The sequence below is a fragment of the Anoplophora glabripennis genome, unplaced genomic scaffold (assembly GCF_000390285.2).
Source record: "Anoplophora glabripennis isolate ALB-LARVAE unplaced genomic scaffold, Agla_2.0 scaffold106, whole genome shotgun sequence".
Classification (NCBI taxonomy): domain Eukaryota; kingdom Metazoa; phylum Arthropoda; class Insecta; order Coleoptera; family Cerambycidae; genus Anoplophora; species Anoplophora glabripennis.
In genome coordinates this window covers 1,048,952-1,061,791 of record NW_019416398.1, presented here as the reverse complement: position 1 = coordinate 1,061,791, position 12,840 = coordinate 1,048,952, and the positions used below count along the sequence as shown (strand labels likewise).

General features: G+C 34.7%; 1 protein-coding gene across 9 annotated transcripts in view; it reads right to left on the bottom strand.

The window, feature by feature from the left end:
• Window positions 1-12,840, bottom strand: part of LOC108904109 (sodium/potassium-transporting ATPase subunit alpha) — an 80,438-nt gene that overhangs the window by 15,337 nt on the left and 52,261 nt on the right. For 5 of the 9 annotated variants that reach the window (XM_018706533.2, XM_018706534.2, XM_018706535.2 and 2 more), the window contains exons 2-6: window positions 12,350-12,430; window positions 9,952-10,080; window positions 7,726-7,972; window positions 5,362-7,077; window positions 7-308 (exon numbers count right to left, since the gene is read on the bottom strand). In XM_018706533.2, the coding sequence (XP_018562049.1) occupies window positions 7-308; window positions 5,362-7,077; window positions 7,726-7,972; window positions 9,952-10,080; window positions 12,350-12,430 (2,475 nt within the window). The remainder of the gene's footprint in view (window positions 1-6; window positions 309-5,361; window positions 7,078-7,725; window positions 7,973-9,951; window positions 10,081-12,349; window positions 12,431-12,840) is intronic. The other 4 variants (XM_018706538.1, XM_018706539.2, XM_018706540.2 and 1 more) reach the window with 1 other exon arrangement.

The following is a 12,840-nucleotide window of genomic DNA, read 5'->3' as shown; positions in this document are numbered from 1 at the left end:
ACTTACCATATCAGTTCCAAGATCGATGCAGAGAATTGTAACAGTTCCAAGTGGAAGAGGAACGTCGCAAAGGATGAATGCAAGGAAGGGGGAAATTTCGGGAATGTTGGAAGTCAAAGTATAGGCGATGGATTTTTTCAGATTATCAAAAATCAGTCGTCCCTCCTCTACACCAGTGACGATTGATGCGAAGTTGTCATCGAGCAGGATCATATCGGCCGCCTGTTTTGACACGTCCGAACCGGCGATACCCATAGCTACGCCAATGTCGGCTTTCTTTAGCGCGGGAGAGTCGTTTACACCATCACCTGTTCATTTGAAATTTATTTTCATGGGCCTTTTGGTACAAAATTGTTATAAGATAGTGGGGGATTTTATTGAACTTGGGTGTCCATGTTAAACAACATCCTTCGTATGTAAACTAATGCAGCAAGTGTAGTGCAATATGAGGTCATACCAGCGACTTTTTGTCATGGGGGCGAAAATAAGATTTTAAAGCTCTCAGTACACAAAACTAAATTAACTTATTACGCTTATTTTCACAAAAGAAAAACGTACGGGAGTTAATTATCATAAAATGGTACTGATTACTGACACTTTATGTTTCTGCGGGATCTCCTATATTTTACAAATTCACATTTACTTTATCATTTTGAAACAAGCTTCCGAGAACCTTACGAAAAATGAGAAACCGCAATGATTAAATAACCTACAACATTTGAGGAGCAGATTTGCAAAACCAATAACCTAAAAAATGACTTTATAACTCGTGCAAAACGCAGTTTGTCCAAATTTTAGTATTTCCAATATTATGTTTGAAAGCAATATTAATATGAATATATGAGCTCTCAAAACAAATTAAACGATATACAATTATCATTACCAAAAATGTTTAGATATGTAAAACACATTTTTACGTCATTTTCATTTTCTGAACCAGTTTTATAAAAAAAGTTTTTGATAACTTTTCCCGCTCAAAAGATATAAAATATGTTTTGAGAAAGACGTTGGTTCGATCAAGTCATTTACGGATTTTATCAGCGTTGCAGTGAAAAATAAGATGGTTTCAATATTCCCGTAAAGAAAAGATCAAGTTAAATACTCGAGCCACCTTTCAGTCACAAGATATAGGTTGGATAAAAGAAATATCGGAATTATTTTTTCTATATGTATACTACATAGTAAAAAATACTTGTAAATACCTTTGAGGAAGAGAATCATGAAACGACTTTTTTTAATATGTTTTTTGATAACTAATAATAATAATAATAATAATACCCCAACCACCACTCAATGCAGGAATAAGGGACGTGGAAAATCTAATTAATTAACGATATGATTAATTGGAAACAATCTTTCACGTTGACCTAAACTAACGGTATTCTGTTCTACCATATCTGTGGAGAAGCTGCAATTTCTCCTCTAAGAATGCAGGCTGATCAACTTCAGGAATTATTTCAACATTAGAAAAGTGAAATATTACCGATGGGCTTACAATACATTGACTTATGTCCACTCGACACATACAAAATGCGGTTTGTTCTATTTACTTTCAATCAATCATTTATTTTTATTTTTTTTTTATATGTGTATTCAATATGGTTCTATCTTTAATATTGTTTGCTCATTATGTCAAAATATAAAGCAGTATATGAACAACACATATTTATTTATTTTGAAAATTTCAATTGGCAAACAGCATTTTGCAAGTCTGCTCCTCAAAAAGGCATTGGGGCAGCCTTTTTCACATCTATAGGGGAAAAACGGAAAAAATAAATTTGACCTATTACAAAGATGCAATGTGTACGTGTAGTCCCTTTATTTTCTCCCCTTCAGTGTCATTGCGATGCAACATTAGTGCCGTACCGAACAAGTAATAAGCGTCTAACTTAAGATCATACCACGATATCCATAATAACTAGGCACAGAAATTAAGGGATATTAAAAATATCCCAAAATTTTGGGTGATTTTCAAAGAGCTGTAACTTGGAGGAAACTGGTCGTAGAGAGAATAAAAAAAAAGGAAATTGAAGCTTCAGGTGTCTAGTTTTCAGATCTTCAGTTTAAATTTGCTTAGTGTCGGTAGTTTTTGAGTAATCATAAGAAAATCGACGGAAAAAAAATTGTAAATTTGTACTTTTTTTAAAAAGACCTATGGACTTCAAAACATTTTTTTTTGGTAACTTCATCATAAAGCTCTTTTAAATAATTTAATTCTCTTCAATTTGAGCGGTTCCGGAGCCTTGTACGATTATTTGTAGTCGAGTTATCGTCGATCAAAGTGGTCGTACAGAAAATCCAAGTAGGGTTTTGGAAACTGCAAAGTATTCTCTACAAGTCGTAATTATGGGTTTTTGATAAAAAAAAATTTCAAAGTGAAAATGTTGGTTAGAAAAAAGGTAAAAAATTGCATAATTAAGGATATTTTAATAACGTAGCATAACTGCAAATAATGAATAAACTACGGATATCGACTAACCTTTCAACATCAAAGTGTCCTAAAGAAATCCTGATAATTTCAAAACGCTGCGATTTTTTTTTCTAGTGCCCGGAATGTTTAAATTTGTCGTAATCAATGTAATAAGTAATTTTTCACTTTTGACTATTTTTTTTTATGTTAAAAATGTTTCTTAGCAATAATCCATATTTTCTTCAACAAAAAACGTTCATGATTCTACAAAAATGAAAAAAAAAAAAATCCAAAAATTATTTTTAAATTTTTTTTTTACCTTTTTCCCAGGTTTCCCAACGTTCAAAAAAATTTGGTTGCAGATCATAATTTAACATCCGGATGTCTGGTTGCGTAATTTCTTGCCAAGTTTGTAAAACAGCCTGGGTCAATTGATGGTGATTTTGTAATTGCGGATAATCTCGTTGTCATCGACGCCCGAGCATGTTCTAAACATGCCCAATGGGGTTCAAGTCGGGACTCTTAGGTGGGTGGTTAAGAGTTACCACATTGTTGGCGTGAAGAAACTTTCTCGTACGTTTTGCGGTATGAAGATGATCATTATCCTGCATGAGAATGAAACGATTTCTCATGCTTGAACGCATAGGCAGGATCGCAGTGTTTTGAAATTATCAGGGTTTCTTTAGGATACTTTGAGGTTGAAAAGTTACAGCCGATATCCTTTGTTTATTCATTATTTGCAAAGTTATGCCAAGTTATTCAAATATCCCTAATTATGCAATTTTTTACCATTTTTCTAACCAACATTTTTTTTATTCTCTCTACAACTATTTCCCTCCAAGCCTCTCTTCTCTTTGAAAATCACCAAAAATTTTAAGACTTTTATAATCCAGTAATTTTTGTGCCTAGTGTATAACGATGCGGTATAAAGTGAAACATTTACTTGAATGTTTAAAATACGTTTTCTATCAATGTTAATTAGCGTCACAATTAACTTTGTAAACGACAATGAAAAAAACTGTGTAATCAGCGTTTACTGTAACTGTTCTAAGAATGGAACTTCCTCTTGGCTTATTATGTAATTAATTGTTAACTGCACACAAACTGAAATAGGCTGGACATCCCGCAATTAGGATAAAATGAAGGTGTGTTTTTCACTATTCAGTAGGCAACATTGCACTGTGCTAACACAAAACTCTTTCAATTACTCATATTACGCACAAATCAATATGTTTACTTTAAATTCTTCAGATCTGGGTTAACATATTTTTAAATTAATCCATTTCAAATATCTCTTAATACAAAAATCTCCTATTTGGAAAAACAAAGCAAGGCAAGTAGCCATGTTCCTTTCATTATGCGTAAGGCTTGGCTATTTACAAAACTAATAATTCATATTTGATAGAGTAGTTAAAATAGCCGCTCGAGTTTTTAAGCCAAAGAGCTTCACACACCATGAAAGGAACGCAGGAAAATGTATAGGGTGATTTATTAGAACTTGGTATTATTTCAATGGTAAGGTAGTCTATCATGTAAAAGACTAGTTACAAGTCCAGGCTCAACAATTTTGTTTTTTATTTTGTATCCTAATATTATAGACCTACTCATCAAGAGCCTCTCTTTGGTACTTCCAATAGTTAGGCATAGACGGACACTTCCACACTCTTTGAAGGGCGTAATAATTACGTTAGATGTTTTTTAAACATATTGAAAAGTAGTATACTACTAAATTGAGGCAAAAATGAAAAATTATGAAAATATACATTCCTTTAAAAAGGGTGCATTTATAGATTTAAAAACTATTAAAAAATAAATAAATCAACTATTGTAAAATGTTTTTCTTTTTTTATATTGACAGATATTTTCAATAACACGCAAGTTATATAACGAATAACCCGACTTATATAACCAAGTACAGAGCCTTCATAAATGTTTACAAGCCACGTGATTGTTGAGTTTAGGTAACCCAACATTGCACGCTAGATCTTGGCGCCACCGATACCCATAACTTGTTTACAATGAACAATGACAAACCGTTACGCCTTCGCTCGAGATGACGCGATTGCTGATTGGTTGAATAGAATCTTGTGAAAGATTACAGGCGACGAAACAGAATGTTGTGTTTTAATGTAACCTTGATCTTACTGTTTTAATTTTACCGAACTTGAATTGCCCACGATGGAAATAAAATTACTGTTCCAGACAAAATTACTGGTCAAGTGGCTTGTAAACATTTATGAAGACTGTTTGCATGTAGTGTACCAAAGTTTACAAGATTTGAACCTGTCTATTCTCTAAATATTAAATGTGATTTCTTGGCGGGTACGACAATTTCCGCAGGAATACATCAATAACATTAATTATGTTTTCCTTATTTATGCCTAGATGCCTTTTTTACTCATATTTTCATTATTCTCATAAGTAAAACAATAATTGACAAAATTCATAAATAAAGCGAGTGAAAAAATTACTGCTGTTCTGTAGAAGCATACCAGATATGTTACCATCACTGCGACAACAGTGAAATTTTTGTCCCCACGTACGTTTTTAACAAGGAATAATTGTCAGTAAAGTTTTGCTGTCTCTAAACCCCAAATAATTATTTCGGGTTTAGTTTGGGAAAGTCTTAAACAAATAAATCTTTGAGCAAGTTTGCCCAATAACAGAATCATAGATCCACGGCGTTTACAGACATTTTATTCGCCGATTAGAACACAGTATTTCGAATGTAATGGACAAACAGTCAATCCTTTTCCGTAACAGTGCCTATTTTATATGATTTTAGGCAAATGATATTAATCAGTGACATCCATGAGTTTATCACATTAATGCATTTTTTATTTTATTGTTTTTCTTTGTGCATTTATGAACGTTCAGTGACATCCACGCATTTTATTTTTGCTCTGTTCATATAAATCACCGCGTATGACAAAAGAACAACAAAAACTCACCTGTTACAGCCACAATAGCGCCCATACGTTGACAGCCTTCCACAATGATAAGTTTCTGTTGTGGGGAAGTTCTGGCAAACACAATTTCCGTGTGGTATCTTAAGATTTCGTCTAGTTGATCCGATGATAAGTCCCTCAAATCAGAACCGTGGATAACTGCAGCTTTGGCTTCTCTTGGGTTAACTTCGGAAACGGGGATATTCAATCTTTGTGCTATATCCTCGACAGTTTCATTTCCTTCTGAGATTATACCCACAGATTTAGCGATTGCCTTAGCCGTAATAGGATGATCACCAGTAACCATAATAACTTTAATACCAGCACTTCGGCATTTCGCAACTGCGTCCGGCACTGCAGCACGTGGAGGGTCAATCATAGACATAAGTCCCACGAAACGGAGGCCTTCGAGAGGGAAATTAGGATCGTCGCTGTTGAATTTATAGCCAATGGGGTATTTGTCGGAAGGCAGCATGAAATCGCAAAATCCAAGCACACGTTCACCAAGACCACCCAGTTCTAGATAAGCGTTGTTGAACGCCTCCTTCATTTCTTCGTCCAAAACTTTTTCCTTTCCGCAGATGAAGATCGTACTGCATCTCTCCAAGATACGTTCTGGGGCACCCTTCATTACCAAGATATAACGTGGATCGTTGGGATCTTCGTTTTCGTGTACGGACACTTGGTATTTATTAGTTGAATTGAATGGTACTTCGCAGACTTTCTTATTTTTAGCTCTAATAGACATGACATCACCAAGAGCTAATTCCATACATTTTAGAAGGGCGGCTTCGGAAGCGTCTCCGTTGACTTCTCTCTTTAGTATAGCAACACCATCTTGGCCAGGTTTGAATTCTGCTCTGTTACAGAGAGTAGCAATTCGTGAAAGTGCTTTAAACCCTGGACTTGTCCTGTCATATTGTACGCCCGACTGATCCTCGGTGGTATCGGCCTCAATGATTTGGTTGTCAAACCACATGTGAGCTACGGTCATTCTATTTTGAGTTAGTGTTCCAGTCTTATCTGAGCAAATCGTGCTAGTAGAGCCTAAAGTTTCCACAGCTTCTAAATTCTTAACCAAGCAATTCTTGGACGCCATTCTTTTAGCCGTAAGAGTAAGACATACAGTAACGGTAGCTAGTAAACCTTCGGGTACGTTAGCTACGATGATACCAATCAAGAAAATAACAGCGTCTAACCAATGATAACCAAGGATGAATGCAATTATAAAGAATGTGACTCCTAAGAATACAGCTACACCGGTGATGAGATGAATAAAATGATGAATTTCTTTGGCGATGGGTGTCTCGCCAGTGTCTAGACCGGAGGCAAGTCCAGCAATACGACCCATCACAGTATTGTCACCACAACTGATTACTACACCTTTGGCAGTGCCCTCAACAGCGTTGGTCGAGAAAAACGCTAAATTCTTTGTTTCTAAAGGATTTTCGTGGGTAAATTCAGGGCTACGGCTCTGAGGTTCTGATTCTCCTGTCAGAGATGAATTATCGACTTTGAAACCTCTGGATTCGATAATTCTAATATCGGCAGGAATCCTATCCCCAAATTTCACTTCCACAACATCGCCCAATACCAAGTCTTCCGCACGAAGAGTCAACTTTTCACCTTCCCTAAGTACGGTGGCAAATTGCGGAACCATATTTTTAAACGATTCCATAATCTTAGAACTCTTACTTTCTTGATAATAAGAAAATATACCTAAAAGGGATAGACTCTTCTAGTAAAACGCTAATTCAACACATATTTAAATTATGATTTATTGGCAAAATTGATAATGTAAATAAAAAATCTGTGTAAATTTGAATTGGCCAAACGCTCTTAAATGAGAAGGACATATTGCGGTTGATTTTGTTCTAATTCAATTACATCTCAAATTATCTAAAAGCGCAAATAATTTAGAGTAAATGTGTATATTTTAACTTACTTTTTTTATTATTATTAATTTTTTAACTTTTACCTCAAAAGATATTAAGTTACGACAAATAATTCATTCAAGATTTACATTATACGATGATTTCAATATCAGGTACAAGGTCGACACAAATAAGTATGCGTTTTGACTCAGGTGCAGCTGCGCGAGATTGAGAAAGAACGCATTTGGCTAGAAGGAATAAGACGTAGGCGTAACGATTTGCGATAACAGGTTTTCCTTGTCGTGTTTAGTGCACAATTGGGGGCTGAGTTATTTCAGACGCAAACTTATTTGTGTCCGTCTATCTGCATATGTTTTTCACTAATAATGATGACTTTAGGTGAAGACAATTTTTAGATGATTTGTATCAACGCGTTTCGAAATATAATTTGTCACAGAATTAAAGAACGATAAATATCTGGCCCAATATTTACCTGTAATGATAACAACAGCAGCTAATACGATGCCAAGATAAAGATTATCATCGGCGGGTTCTTCTACAGTACTAGCCTGGATGGAATAGGCTATAAAGCAGAGGATTGCACCAATCCACAGTAACAGGGCAAAACCCCCGAAGAGATTTTTACAAAACTTCACCCATTCGGGCGTTGTTTTGGGGGGTGTGAGTGCATTGGGTCCGTCCCTCTCCAAGTTTTCTTTCGCTTTCGCATGACTAAGGCCCTGCAACAAATCGATCCGCGTAAAAGTAGACAGACCAATTTGTTTAATCAATAAGTATAGTCTTTCCGATATCAATTGAAGAACCAAGAGGATGACAGTATGTACCAGGTTCGGTCGCTGACGCAGCAACTCGGCATTGAAATATTTGAAAAACTTGTTCCCATATTTATTTAACCATACCCATAAACAGGTCTGGGCGAACTGAACGTGGAGGTGGTAGAATTGTATACGTCCAGGTGAAGAATGCGAGCGCGGGCAAACAAAATACAAATACAGCTGCATTGGGCTACTGGGCAATAAGTCTCAGCCGTTGACAAGTGGTCGACAAATTGTCCAGCAGTGCAGTGCAACAATGCGGAATTTGGTGTGATTCAGGTAATTTTAATTTATTATAGACAGCTTCTATCAATCATTCATATTACAATTGCGAAAGGGAGAAATAATAGGGATATTTTGTTTACTAATATTATCACAACATGGCATTTTGGAGACCTTTTGAAACGGAACAAAACGAAATTTACCACCAATATAATAAAATTGTTTGTGGACATAAATAATTAAAATATGTTATTGGCCAAATGAACATACATATAATAGAAATGTTCTACACATATACAAATTATTATAATTTTTTTCCTTTAACAGAAACTTTTTAGGGACGCCTATGAAACTCATTAAATTTTATTGACAGGCGTTTTTTTTATGTTCAACTGACTTCGGAAAGACTATACTAAAACGAATGATGTGGGTGATGACAAAAATCCTGTATTTAAATTAATACGAGGGTGGTCTGAAAAGTTTCCGACCTAACAAAGATACTAGACATTTTTTCAGATTTTTTTTTTTTATTTTTCAACATAGTCTCCTTGTAACTCTACACACTTCTCCCAGCGATGCTCCCATCTCTGTAACCCGTCCAAATAGTACTCGGCGTTTTTCTCTGCAAAATAATTGTTCACGAAGGTGATTGCCTCTTCATTTGACGAAAATCTCTGTCCTCCGAGCGCAATTTTTAGATGAGGGAACAAAAAGAAGTCGCTTGGGGCTAGATCTGGTGAGTAAGGCGGATGGTCAAGCAGTTCAAACCGTAATTCGTGGATTTTCGCCATGGCAACCGCTGAGGTGTGAGACGGTGCGTTGTCTTGGTGAAACAGGATTTTCTTTTTCTGCAAATGTGGCCGTTTTTCCGCAAGTTCTGCCTTCAGCTTGTCAAGTAATGATGCGTAGTATGCTCCTGTAATGGTTTTTCCTTTTTGAAGATAATCGATTAAAATAACTCCATGACTATCCCAAAAAACAGTCGCCATCACTTTCCCAGCCGAAAAAACAGTTTTTGCTTTTTTTGGAGCCGGTTCCCCCTTTGCAGTCCACTGTTTGGACTGTATTTTTGTTTCGGGCGTATAATGGTGTATCCAAGTTTCATCTACAGTAATTAATCGGCGCCAAAACTCGGATTTATTGCGCCTAAACTGCGCCAACAGAGCGTTGGAAATGTTCATTCGAACACGTTTTTGGTCTAACGTGAGCAAACGCGGCACCCAACGCGCGGACAGCTTTCTCATGTTTAAATGTTGATTTAATATGTGACAAACACGTTCTTTTGACATGTTCATAACCTCTGCTATCTCTCTCACTTTAATTCGGCGGTCGTCTAGCACCATTTGGTGAACTTTGGCGATGTTTTCGTCGGTAGTTGCAGTTTTTTGACGTCCCGAACGTTCATCGTCTCCCAAGCTTTTACGGCCGCCTTCATGTTGAGGTCGGAATCGGAAACTTTTCAGACCACCCTCGTATAGCACCAAAGTCAGTGCACACATTTATTTTTTCATGTCTAATATATTTGAATATACCAGAGGTGTGCATTGTGCTTTATTTATTCCGATGCGTATAAAAGCGGATGTGTGTACCGGGCCTAGATGAGATAATAGCAATGGAATTCCTGGCGATAACCAAACATTATATAACTTAAATACACTTACATTTTCTGGATGTGTTTGGAACCTTTGATATAATTCTTCAAGTGAGATTTTATGGTAGTCGATGTCCAATTCCTGTTTTAATTCGTCTAAATCATCTGCTTTTCTTGCCTTCTTCACCTTCCTTCGTGACTGAAAGGGAATAAAACGGTAATTGTTATTAGTGAAGAATTAAATGTTTATTTGTTTATAATTTTGTCTTAAACAAACATCTATGGATAGGGGAGTGTTCGTATTTTAATTTACTAATGCATGCTATGTAATGACTACTTAAAATTACTACTTTCGTGGAAAATCGAATAAATACTGTCCCAATTAGTTTTTACATACCCTTGTAGATCACAATGACATACTCTATATATTTCCTCAATCCTTCTTGTGCGTTAAATCACAATAAAATTTCAGATAACACTGAAATTCATTACATATACAGAGTGAGTTTACTGTAGCAGGACATTAACATCTGATATAGAATCTTATTTAAAAGTTCTTATATCGAAGAATGCTTCGTTTTCGAGGTGCAATGTTGAAATAATTTTGTACTTTTTAATTAAAATATAAAGTATTCGTATTTAATTATTGCTTTCAAAATACTAAAAAGTAACCAACCCTGTATGGCTGTATTATGTTTTTGTTTAAAAAAAAATATTTTCCTTTTTATATCCTTTTATATTCCTTTTATATCCTTTTTATATTTTTCCTTTTTTTTTCCTAAAAAATAGGGTTGGGATAGGGAAAGGGGGAGAACGTTTTTTCCTCTACTATGAGCAAAAATACTTGTTCAGAACATTAAATCTTGAAAATAAAAGTAGAATTAACTGGTGATTGATACCTACAGAAACAATTTTCTACCGCAAAATGACCAAGTTTTATTAATACATCGGCATATCAAATTTTGCAAACTGAATTATTTTATCAAGTAGATATAAATAGAAGTCAGATTAAATAATTTGCTGACGATGAATGCGTAAATAATGCTGTTGTTTTAATGTCAATTCTACCCCCACTTTCTGTTGCTAACAATTTAATAAAAAATACTCTTACATCTTGTGCCGAATTTTCAATTGGAAAGATTTAAAATAATACAATTTTTTAGTTCTAAAATTATTTACATTCTTCAATTAAACTATACAGGGTGTTTAAGAAAGACCTCCCCTAAATACAGGGGATGATAGTACGACAGAAAATAAAAGAATTTTTTGTCTTATGAACTATATGTCTATCTCCTCTTGTTTTCGAGATACAGGGCGACAAAATTAATTTTTTTAAATAGAATTTTTATGAAAATTTCCAAACGGTGCGAAATATTTTTATGAAATTTGGTATTCCGGGGTTTTTAAGGATACCAAATACGCTGGTCTAATTATTTTTGGATATTTTATAGAGCGCTAGTTATGCTACATTCCTATTACATTGTATGTCCTAATTTTTTTAAAGTTAGGTTTTTTACCATTCGGCCTCCAATTTCTAATGTACAGTTTTATTTTCTAAAAATAATAAATGTCTTGTTAGAACTTCCTAATGTGGACGGTTTTCGAGAAAAACGGCTTTTAATTAAACTCTTACAATATTACGGTGTATAAAATAAGTGATTTTCTCAAAGTAAGCTTATGTCAAAACTTATTAATGGATGTCTCATAAACAACGCATACATTCTTAGTAATATTTTAAACTCTAATTAACTTTGTATCAAAATTTTAGTGACTGTAATTAGTCATTACTAACTACAGTCACTAAAATCACTGAAAACATTTTTTTATAACTAATTATTGATATTTTTTTTAAAAACATTGGCGCCCCCTAGCGCCCTTACGGTGCATTTTTGCATATATGTAAATTACCGTAAATCGTCGCAATTTTGACCTTATGAATCTAGGGTGGCTCGCTGGTATATATATTTCAGGGACACCCTGTATACCTACTAACTTTGCTGTAAAACAGTATTCTGACTGTAACCTTAATATTAATTTTGGAAAATACGTTTCACTTTGTATGGGATTACTTTCCGGTACGCCATTATTTTAATCCAATGAATTTTAACACTATCAATTTCCTTACATCCGTTCTAGAGTAAATGCCAATTTTTACGGTAGTTTTATATCGTTATACTATCATTGGAACTAATCTTGAAAACCCATTACATTATTTAAGTATTTTTCAGTGTTCAAACTCGGGTACGAAGTATTTTTGCTAAATTATTATTTAATGGCATTTTTAATTTTTAATTCTTAAAACTGACCAATAGATTATATAAAGAAAGGATAGGAAAGAAAACGGATTTAGGGAAATAACTAAATAATACTAAAATATATAAAATCAATAACGTTAATCACCTTCACCAAAAGACCCAGAGAAAAAGAAATTGGAGAAATAAAAAGTGTAAGAATATTTCATGATATACCTTTGCTCTACCATCGGCAGTTTTGTTGTCATCGTAATTGGACGGAATAGTGGCCACGCGATACGAATCGGAGCGGCCATGCTGCAAAACAAGCGACTAACATTGAAACAAACGAAAAGGAACATTCCTCAAAAAGTTGCATCGACTTACCGCAGTGATCAGTGTCCACCACAGTAGCCTGTTTCCATGAATACACACTACTTCATGAAGTAACAGTTTTGCAGTTATTTAAAAAGTTACTACCGCTTGCAGCAGTGATTCCTAAACTTTTTTTGGGCATGGTACAAAATGTACAGATTTTATTCCGCTTTGTAAAATAAATTATTTTATTCAGAATATCTATGGCTACTAAAACAAAAAGAGCTGGAAACGTTTTGAGAATCACTGGCCTACAGCAGTTAGGAAGGTAAAATCGTTATCGAACCAATTAAATTTACGATAATTTAATTATCATACACTCATAATCTAAATAAGGCAATTGTTATATCAAA